This window comes from Enoplosus armatus, chromosome 19, assembly GCF_043641665.1.
Source record: "Enoplosus armatus isolate fEnoArm2 chromosome 19, fEnoArm2.hap1, whole genome shotgun sequence".
Classification (NCBI taxonomy): Eukaryota; Metazoa; Chordata; class Actinopteri; order Centrarchiformes; family Enoplosidae; genus Enoplosus; species Enoplosus armatus.
Window position 1 is genome coordinate 12018590 of NC_092198.1, and position 11535 is coordinate 12030124.

The 11535-nt window shown below is 38.9% G+C and overlaps 1 protein-coding gene across 1 annotated transcript; it reads left to right on the forward strand.

Moving 5' to 3' along the window:
• The first annotated feature begins 1294 nt into the window (after positions 1-1294).
• msgn1 (mesogenin 1) lies at positions 1295-1753 on the forward strand. The gene has a single exon (XM_070926427.1). The coding sequence runs from the start codon at positions 1322-1324 to the stop codon at positions 1751-1753; it is 432 nt and encodes a 143-aa protein (XP_070782528.1). The 5' UTR covers positions 1295-1321.
• The last annotated feature ends 9782 nt before the right edge of the window (positions 1754-11535 follow it).

Below are 11535 nucleotides of genomic sequence, written 5' to 3' on the forward strand. Positions count from 1 at the left end.
TTTTAACTGAGAATATTATACACATGATTTTATTAAAGGTGTGTCATTAGGTGTTTGTTGCACAATATGTTGTGAGATTGAAAATCTTGACTGATGGCGGGGCCAATGCACAAAATATGATTTGTTGAAGTTTAGGGTCTGACCCTGAAAAGAACCGTGTATGTAAATCAGGGGAAAAGGTTGTGGATTAGCACAGTTTTCAGTATTAAATGCCATTTAAAAGCACCACGTGTGTCTATTTTCTCCCACTGCTGTTTGACAAGCTACATGTCACTTAACATAGCAAGAGAGAGAGAAAGCACTGCAGCTGAGGGGGACACAGAGGACGCTGAGCCATTGGTTTTACAACCTGCCAGTGTTGGTCCCCTTGATCATGAGTGAGGCCTTACACACCTTTTCAGACATGAAAGGTCTGGCAGGGGCTTGGTGACAGCTGCATCCTCTGCCCAAATAACAACCCAGTCCAAGTGCTGGGCCTTAAATCGTATTTTTTCCTAAAGCAATTGCTGAAAATGAAAACAGTCAGAATAATTTAGATTGTTTTCCACTGCAAATCAGCTGGTTCCCCAAAGAATGTTAAGTCGTGTGTAATTTTCTTGTGAGGGATATTTGTACTTGAAAAACAGGAAAAATTGAATTGGAAACAAGTAGCATTACTTCAAGTAGCAAGTGGCAAAATGTGTGCACATTTGAAGGTAAACAGGTTTTTAAGATTCAGTACAAGGACAGTAATATTAAACTATTTTGGCCTTTAATTAAACCCTCTCCCTACAGGACAATGAGCAACTGAGGGTTCAAAATCAGCAACAATCATTGTATGTGATATATGTATATACACTTTGGCTCTGAAGGCTGTACTCTGAATAAATTAAAAATAGTATTGATTTATGTTTTTTTTTACTAACCTCCAGACTGAGGACACACGCAGGCCTGACTTGCCAGAGAGGTGTGAAGATCCTCTCATTCCTTCATTAGACAAATCACATCAAACTGATAATTGTCGTCGTGCAGACTTTAAAGAGTAATTTCCCACAAAAGGAATCTAATTATTTTTCTTTCTATCACATTATCCGTCTATTTAGCCTTATTCACACCCCAGTGATAACGAACGACGTCCTTCGGGAAGGTCGCATTTTGGCACTTGAGATTTTCTTTGAACTTTTTTCGCCTGAGCTGTGAACCCATAAACCTCCGGAGATCTGCTTCTGTATAAAAACGCTTTGGCAAAATCACCTTCACAGAAGCTGCCTGTCACTCACCCTCAATGTCATCCTCGCTGCATGGACGTCTGGACGTCTGGAAGTCTCGGGATATTTCTAACATGGACCTGGAGGTTGTCGGAGCTAAAATACTGTCTGAATGGAAGACCCATGAGAGTACTTTTGGAGAGGATCTGGACTCCCTTCAGTCCACCTCACCGGAGTCCTCGATGGACTCCATGTGCTCCTCACCGGAGATGTGCTACTCCGGCGGGCATCGGGAGATCAGTGACTTCTCTTTCGGCTTCACGGGACGCAGGGCGACTCCAACGGCGCAGAGGCTGAGCAAGCCCAAGATGTCCACCAAAAGACGCATGAAGGCCAGTGAGAGGGAGAAGATGCGGATGAGGAGTCTTGCAGAGGCCTTGCACCAGCTCCGTGACTATCTGCCGCCGGACTACAGCAAGAGAGGTCAACCCCTGACCAAGATACAAACCCTCAAATACACAATTGAATACATCAACAAGCTTTCAGACATCCTGAGCCGCGCTTAACGGACGCAAATGGACAACTTTTACGCACCAGGTTTACTCTCATCTGGACATTTGATGGAGTTAGATTTATATATCTGATGAGTAATGCAACATCTTTAAGATAACTTAACCATTCGCCTTAATTTCATATTTTTCCTTCTCTGTTTTTGCCCTTCTCTTGGTTGTAAATATTATTTAGTGGGCACTTGGCAATTATTTTTGTATATGAGGCTGCCTTTGTCGGAATTATGAATTAAATGTTTGGAAATAGAGTTTGTTGTTTGTTGATATGTATATGTTTCGCTCATGATATCTTGATAGGTATCAGCTTTACTGATGAAGAACCTCTCCCTTATTCTTATGTTTGTGTTTACAGATAATTTAGAGAAACCTCGTCATACTTGTTGATGCTATTTTTAAACTCTTGTACTTTGTCTACTGGTATATTAAGTATTAAGTAGCTGCATGATATCTTAATGTCTTGTTGTGTCTGAAAGCTATTAAATGCTGTAAATTGATAATTTGTCTGTTCAATTCTTCATATATTTTTCCCAATTGTATACTATATCAGGCTTGTTTAACATGTTTATACAGTTAAACAAATCCATTGAATCCCTCGTGTCGTATCCACAAACATGTTTTCCTCTTAAACATCTACAATAAATTAGCTTTACGCGTTTAACTTCTGGCCCAGTTAATTAATGAACAGTCTTCAAGATGAGCAGTACAATTAAAACGCACGTCAGCTTATTCCTCCAATCAGAATACCAAACTACCAAACGCAGGCAGAATGAGAACAACAAGAAGCCAATCAGAAACCAGCATTCCTCCCGGTGGGCGTAACTTCCTCAGAAAGTGTTCCTCACAAAGAAATCCCAACCTGGGATAGTCTAGTCTGACGAAGCCGCCATTTCAAAGCGTAAAGGAGCAAAGGAAGCTGTCGGAAATTTTGTACATTTTTTATTTTTCTAATATATTTTTATTTTTATTAGCATACAGGACAATTATATTACTTTTTTGAATCTACCTCGCGTGCATCACAAACTGTAAGTCATCCCTTCTGTTCATTTCACCAGAGCACCAAAGCGTTTGAAAATCACAGGAACGCCCCTTTCACACATGACAAACATTTAAATACACTTGTTATTAGGCATATTTATTTCGTATTTTCAATTAGAAAAGTAGCTATCCAAGCGTTGAATGCGTACTTCAATACTATTTATGACGAAGCAACAGTTTTGGACACAATGTACTGTATGTCAGGTCTGCTCTGCGATGTTCAGTCCGGGAATTAGACAGGGCCCTTCTAGCGCTTTGCATTATAATTTAGCCAGCTGTGCTCAACATTACTTCCTATACACTGAACAGTATTGTGTTATTAGAGACGTGAAATGTATTGGCTGCACAGGGTCCCTCTGATGGTCCAAGCTTAATGTTTAAGAGCTCACACAGCTCCAACCGCCTCTCAGGATCAGGATAAAAATGTTTCCATGACGCTCGACGTGCCTTTGGCTCTGCAGGCTTATTCACTTTAAAATAACACTGTGATAATGTCTGTGTATGTGACATACTCTTCAAGCTTCATGCTTATTGTCCTTGTCACATGCATGAGAGGCGGTGCATTCCAAGCACTGAGGAGTCTATCTAGATATCTGTGTAAATGTATACATATGCAAATACAATTCAATAACAACACAAACTACAACCTACAAAACGAGTATGGGACAAACAATATACAAAACATATATATAAACAGCAGTAGCTGCATCAATTAGAACAGTCTATAAAAGTGCTGAAACTCAGAGTTCATCAGTCTGTGAAGGATAACAAATGATCCCAAATCCTAAACCTTATTGGGTTTTTTACACCTACATAGACTTTTGTTGTTTGCAGAAAAGACCATTTTTTGTCATCTATGTTTACAAATAATGTGTTATTCCTATAGGGACTTAAAGTTGTGCTATATGTTTATTGTGTCCTTAAAGAATTTATCTTAGAAGTATCAGACACACAGGAAGAAAAATAAGTTATAGGCGCCTCTTTTAGTTTTTGTTCTTCTGAGGCCCAAATATGTTAAGTGGCAGTTTCATGCTTTCTCCTATATCTCATAAGTGCACTCTCCCACTCCAATCTCCACTGTCATACAGTGTCACAGATGCTGCATTTTACATTAGTGATCATGGCTTTGGGACTATTAATAATTTTCCCACTAGCAGCTTTGACTTGCAGTTGTCCGTGCTTAACTTGCAAACTTGTCACCTGCTTGCTTCAGTATGAGGCATGCAAGTCTGTCACTCCCAGTGATGGAGCAATGCTGTCAATCCAACACTGAGGTTTCATGTTTCCAAGATCTGCTGAGTGATATTTTAACCTTAACGGTCCCAGCTGAATGCTAGCATCCCGTTCACTGTAAAAGTGAGGCTTGCACATGAACCAATTGGTGTCAATAGTCATTATTATTTTTCTGAAATACTAATGTTAAAAGAGGTTGCCATGGTGACATAGTACTGTATATAAATATTGACCTGCATCTTTTCAGATGGATGCAGACACAGAAGAAAAGATGACAGAAACTTCAAAAACTTCCAAGGATGAATCTGAGAGACCCTTAATGGACAGCAAATCTAGGTCAGTCTTATGGTTCCTTATAGCCCAATACTTTATTTATGGATACATAATGATTTTTAAACTGCATGTAAGGGTTTCATCAATGTGCAGTTGACGAGTTGCCGAGTACGACTTTACATGATTGAACTGTGACTGGTGGCATGGTGGCAGTATTCCTCATATTTGTTTTTTATCTTCTCAGGGGTCGTGGGTTTAGAGGCCGTGGTAGAGGGGGTCGGATGAATCGAGGCGGCATGCGTGGTGGGTGGGGCATGATGAAAGGGTTTGGTCCACCTGGACATGGGAGGGGTCGACCGAAAGATGGACTCATGAATGGATTTGCACCGATGAGGTACTGACATTTGAAATATACATGGTGATGAGAATAAATTATAAAACTTTGCTTTTATTAATTGGTTAGTAGTAGTTGGCAAAACAAGTGGTGTGGTTATAACGCATATAAAAGGGAAATGCATTTTAACTTCAAAGTTTTTTTTAAAGGAGATTTACACCCAAAGTTAAACAACTACTAGTGATGGGCAGGTGAAGCCTCATGAAGCATATTCAAAAAAAAAATATTCAAAGCTTCGAGGCTTCAGTCTAACTAAGAACAGTGACATCTGGTGGTCAACCGAAGCCATAGCAACCTCTCAAGAGCGAGACTGAAGCACTGACACCGTTTCAATCCCATGTCAGCAATAAAAGTTCAGAAAAGACTGTGTGGTCGTTTTAATCTGCTGATGTTTTTGTTCTTTTATACTAATTAATGATGACATCATCATTACACATTAAAATTAATTATACGCTTGTTGTTAGAAGACACTGCACCAGAAGAAGTTCTTCTTCTTAAAAGGAGTAAGACATTTGTTTAAAAAAAACCTAATATGCAGACACACTCACCCACACTCTAAAAAACATTCCAGATTAAACCAAAGAATAAATATAAATGACAGAATACGAAGGGTAAAATGTTGGTTCAGGTTTATTTAGAAAGCTTTATTTAAAAACTGGACTAAAAGTCTATACAAACAACAAGACCAGAGGTCCTTCCTGCTGCAGCTTTGCAACTGATTATGGTGTTTGGATGAACACAGAAACATCTTGTTTTTGTTTTTTAGTCCAGTCTTTTTAAAGAAAACCATTGAAACGCTCTGAACCAATGAAGTGCGAAGTGAAGCAGCGATGACGTTCGAAGCTTTGTACGTCATCGGTCACGTGACAGTGGTGTTTTGATACAAGCTCCGACACGGTGTTTCGAATCACTCCGCTTCAGGAAGAGTGACACAAGCTCCGAAGCCTCGGTATCATATGCCCATCACTAACAACTACCTTTATGTGCGGTATTTAAAATTATAATGCTTAACTTTTTATGGGTAAATTGCACTTCCTGCCCTTCCCTTGCAGAGGAATGAGGAGGATGCGACCTTACCCAGACCTAAGAGGTCATCGAGGTAGGGGTGGACCAATGTGCATGGGCCCTCCTCCACCTCCACCACCCCCCATGCACCTCAGAGGCCCCTTCCCACCCATGCCCAGGTAACCACCTCACACAAACGCACACAATCATATGCACAGACACCCATGGCAGCCCAAAGGACTGGATTTAAGAATATTCCACCTGAGTTTAAAAGCTTTCTTTTGTCCTAAAAAGTAGATCGTTTTGTGTGGGTACTGTAGGCCAAGTAACAATATATTTGAGCCATATCTTTTTGTGGAGCAATTTGCTATTTGCACCTGTCACTTTTGGCTTGGGCAGATGTGTGCTGTCACTCAACTGGTCTTACATTTGCATCAACACTGGCTCATGTGTATCACTACAAAAGGTTTCCTCAGACAGAAAATGTACATAAAAGTGTATTGTATCGTTGTTATGCTTGTCCTGTTTGTAGGCACGGACCCCCTCCACCCCCTCCTACAGGTCATCCTGGTTTCAGAGGCCGTCCCCCACACCCTCGAGGCCGTGGCATGCCACCGCCTGGACCTCCACGCCACTTCCACCCCCGCGGCCCAAGAGGGTAAGAATATTATGTTTGAACATTAGTATCATGCTTAAGCTTTGCAAGTCACAATTCTCTGCACTTTCCTTGCATGCTTTTAAGATTCCTAAATAGATTTGAAATACATCTGGAAAGCATTTGAGATGCGCTTACACCAGTTATATTGCTTTTAAATCTGTGATGCAAATATGCAGTAAACTGCAAGCCAAAAGACTGAGGGTTGTGACACAAGACACAGTCCTTTCTGTCCCTTTTCTCTTAAGCCTCATTATGGCTTTAATTTCCTTTAACTTTCCTCTAATTATCACATTTCTTTCCCAGTTTGTATATCAAATAGAAGACATAATATTGCTTTTTGCCCAAATAGTTTGTCTTAGTAGAACAAATGTTGAGTCAAAGAATGTTAACTTATAAACAAATAAAGAAATAAATAAAATAACTTACTGCTCAACTATTGCAGGCCATACATACATACACTTAATAGTGCATGGAAAAATAAATTGCGAAGACATTACCCTGTATTTTATCATTCAAAGGTACACAGTAACTGAAAGGGGATGACATCCCTGACTGGAATAGCTCAGATGGCTGCTCTTATCAGAGTGTGCCTCCTATTGGCCAAAGCCAAGAATCCAATGTGTGATTTTATCCTTTTACACAGCTACCACAATGGACCGGTCTCTCCTCCGCCTCACCCCCCACCTGGCAGAGGCCAGAGGTGGCCAGGGCCCCCTGGTGGCCGACGCTTTTAACACAGCCTGCCCTAAAAACAATAACCAAGCAGTTGTTAATGTAGAAGGGGCCTAGAGTGGTGCAGTAAATGATATGCCCCTCAATAATGTGTTACACAAAGTCTCTGAGTATCTTCATGACATACTCTGTGGCCAAATGTCTGGTTATTGATATTGTCTACTGGCAAAGAAATAATGTGAAAATGACTAATGATAACTGAGGACAAAAATGCCTCAGTATTAACAATGTAAAGGCATCCTCGCATTCTGTTATCTATGTTAAAAAAAATACTGTTGGTACTGTAGGAACTATTTGACATTGTTGAGAAAAGGCTGTTAAAAACAAGTTTGAAACCGCTGTTCTCAAAGGGAGGAAAACTCTTGTCAAAGTTCATTAAATGTTCTGTGGTTCTTGTTACAGTCACCCTGTGAGCCTTAAGAAATTTCCCTGATCCTCAATAAAGACTAAAAAATGGGTGACACTGCATATATGAAGGTGGGGAAAAATGAATGAAAGAGTGCACAACAGCCCTCAAGCACCACTGTTACTAGTTTAATACACCTTGGACCTCCCTAACCTTTCCTTTTGTTACATGGAAACAGTTATGTATTATAACCTCACCAAGCAGTTCAGCAAATATTGTTTAACACTTGCACATATTCTAAGAGAAAAGACAATATTCCACTTGTCAAGTATTCATGAGTATTTAATTTTATATTTTATATCATTAATGTGCACCTTTTTTTAAGTTATGAGTATTGCTGTTTGGAACATTCATGTGTGTCTTCAGCAATCTATTGTGTAATGACAAAAAGGAAAAGGCATTATATATGAATAGTATACCGAAATATATATATATATATATATATATATATATATCTAGTAGCTTTTATAAAAAAAGCAAATTCTATTAGTATTTGCTTCAGTTAAGGATAAGAAATTACTCTTTACTGTGTTTTTTGAAGTGTTATAAAAACTTTATTCACTGTAATTAACATAACTTTTGTGAACCTGTGAATGTGTTTTATGAAAGTCGTCAAGACGTATGACGTAGTCGTGGAGAAAAAAAAAATAAAACTAAAAATAAACTCAACTTCTCTTTTTTTTTGTTTATTCACAAACAAGTCTGAGAGTTGTCATTACAATCTACAACAATTCTGTAATATATGAAAGAGAATGAATTGCAATGTCAATACTAATGCTGTACACAGTTTGAAAGTGAACATTTGATCCATGTAAAAACCACTACAAAGATTTATAGACATTTTTGAGTGTGGAGGACCAAGAGCCCTTATTAATGTAATATTCAGTGGAATCTTAATGAATAATTTCGATAGACTCGCTGAGGGCTGCAGAGAAGTGAAGGCTTTGAAAAGTAATAGATGAAATGCACTTTTAGTAGCTGAGAACTTGAAAGATGAATTTCACTCACTCAAGTGCATTACCATTTATCTCAACATGTAAATTTGACAGGAGGACTCCACTTGAAAGGCATTTAAATGCTTTTGACCGAACATGTCACAGTTCAAATTCAGTGGTAGCATGTCTAAAAGGAGCACATCATCTGCAAAGGATAAACACTCTGATATGACCAAGGACTTTGTCAGGATATTGTCAGTAATTTCACCAAAGTGTTTTTCTATTCTTATAATTCTTATATGTTAATATTATTATAATATATAATTTCTCCTAGACTGCCATACATTTTTAATCTTTATAAAAAATAAAAAAAAGTTGGTTGCCATGTATGTAGTTGCTTATGAAGTTGCTGTATGAATGCAAACAGATTTACTCTAAAAAAAAAAAAAAAGTGATCTACATTAATGGCACCATCTCGTGGGACAGTGAATAAAGTGGACTATATTATATGTTATTATATAATATTTTAGCTCTTTAGGTTTTGCAAGCTCTGTGAATGCATGTAGCCCTTTTCCCTTAATGTGGTGGTAATTTAAGCTCACCTGAATTTATAAAGATATAACAAAACCCTGCTGTAATGCAAAAGCACAGTCATATGAAGAGACATTTATTATTGATACTGTATGTTTGTACTGCTGGCACAAACAAGGATTTGGCATTATTTCTAGATGAAAGAGCGTTTTATTCTCTGAGCCACAAAGGCACTGCAGAGTACTCAAATATGGCTGCAGACCTCAAGAGGTATTCATCACAGACGTGTTGGCTCTCTCCCCCTCTTCCCCCTACTCTGTCATTTTCCAACTCTTCAGCACTTTCAGTACATTTTGCTGCCTCTTCAATCTCTGCAGTCCCTTCTTGTTTCTCCCTTTGGTTGATTATAACAGAGTGACTGTTGTTGTCTCCTGAAGGGGGGCACTCAGTACAGTTAACCTCCCAGGCCCCAGGAACCCAGGCCCTCCCTCACATCTCTCCCCTCCTTCACCAGCGGCGTGACACCTGAGGTCCGGCACTTAACTTGAAAAGGTGAGCCTCCTCTTGTGTCTTAATCCCTAAACCCCTCCCTCACTGATGCCTGGAGATTCTCTCTTTCAGGATGGAAGTTGAAACAACAACAGAGCCAAATCCCGGTGAGACACAGAGGACTATGGGTTGATAGGTTATGGTACTTCATCTTTTATTAGTGGCTCCTAACATTAAAAATGTGGTTAGTGGAAGCACACCTGTACTGTGAAATCTCAACAAGCACGGTAAGTACACCTTGTGGTAGTGCAAGGAGCATGCAGGGATTAGCAGGAAAAGACAGATCTATAAACCAGTATTCTTGCACTGCTAACTGGCATGAAGACATTTTGACATGTCACAAGAGGGAAAGAACAGCTGTGAATGATACAATTAAGGAGGGCTGAATTCCATTTAGCTGCTTAAATTTTCAGGGTCCTGGTATGGTGCATGCTGGCTCACTGCCACACTGTCATGGCTTACAGAACGGAGCGTCATTAATGTTATTCGAGTGATGGGCGGATGAAGCTTTGGTGCTTTCTTTCTTCAAATTGCTTCAAACACAGAAAGCACAGTGACATCTGCTGGCTTGCAAAACTTATAGCAGCCCTTCAAGACTGAGGCCGAAGCACACCACCTCTCTCTCTGATTTTAATAGTTTTAGTTTCATGTACAATAATAAGTCCAAGAAGCCTGCATGTCATTATTAAATGTGTAACACTTTTGTTCGGAAGTGCTACATTAGCTGTAGATGTTATTATGCAATATGTTACAGTAAAATAATTGATACATGCATTATAAAAAAAAAGCCTAAATATTAAATATTTTTGCTGGCATGAAACATTAAGCAAGCTTTGGGGATTCGGTTTCATCTGCCCATCTCTAGTTATTACACCTGTGCTTTTCCTACTATGACAAGTCAAAATGTCTGCTGTTAAAAGGTGTATTGGCAAAGCAGATTTTACTTGATAAATTATTTGGTATCGGGGCCAAGTACTGACCATCTTTCACTTGTGGGCCAGAAAGCCAACAGGAAAGTTCACCAACTCAACCTAAAATCTATAGCAGTGGGACACTATACTGTTACATAAACTTACAATGTATCACCACAGTTAAACTAGTTTCCAAACCATTATCATAGCATCTATTTAAGTGACAGTATTCTAAATAAACTCTCAATGATTAAAACTAACTTGCAAGATAATGTAACGGATGGAATCAAGCCACTGAAAAAAGACACAGAGGCTCATTATTTTGCTATTAAATGATTTATTATAAAGAAGTATTATGATTCTCATGGTATGCGTCTGTGCAATTAGTAAAAATACTGAATAAAAATTGTTGCGTAACCTTATTTTAGAAAGTATAGTACTTGCACAATATATATATATGTATATATAATATAATGATGTATGAATCTCAAATTAACGTAAATTTAAGTGGATATGGACAATCTTTATAATTACTTTGTCTAGTGGACAGAACATTTTTAGCATTTAGGTGTTCGGGCATATTTACGTAAGCGTGGACCACAAAAGGAAGGTCAGTTTCTGTGAGATTTCTGTGCTTCTTGCTGAGATTTTCAAACCCGCAGTATCCAAACCAGAAGAAAATGTACTCAGGTCAGGTTTAGAATCTTGGTATTCCTGTTATTAAATACCTGCGTAACCATAGTAGGTACATGGTCAAGTAGGCACAGAATTGATGGTCAATAGAAAATTTAAATATGTATAAGGCCAACAACATTTATATTCAGACAGGCTCCCTGCAACCATACCCACCACTGGGTCTATTGAAAAATGAGCAGGGGCTAAAAATGACTCCAATGTGATTTGTGTTGTGTAGCTGGACATGTTGACGGTCTCTTTGCAGCAACAAAAAAAAGCTTAAAGCTTCTCACCACCATTTCCTCTGTGGAGATGATGCACTATATGATTTATGTCATCTCTGTATGACAGCTCATTTTAATACAGGAAGAGAGGGGAGGGCCAGTCCTCAGCAGTCTTTAAAATGACAGGAAGTATTGCCTTCAACCACTGAGCATAAGTA

What these genes read in the sequence shown, in the direction of transcription:
- msgn1 (XM_070926427.1), top strand. Translation starts at nt 1,322, where the DNA reads ATGGACCTGGAGGTTGTCGGAGCTAAAATACTGTCTGAATGGAAGACC.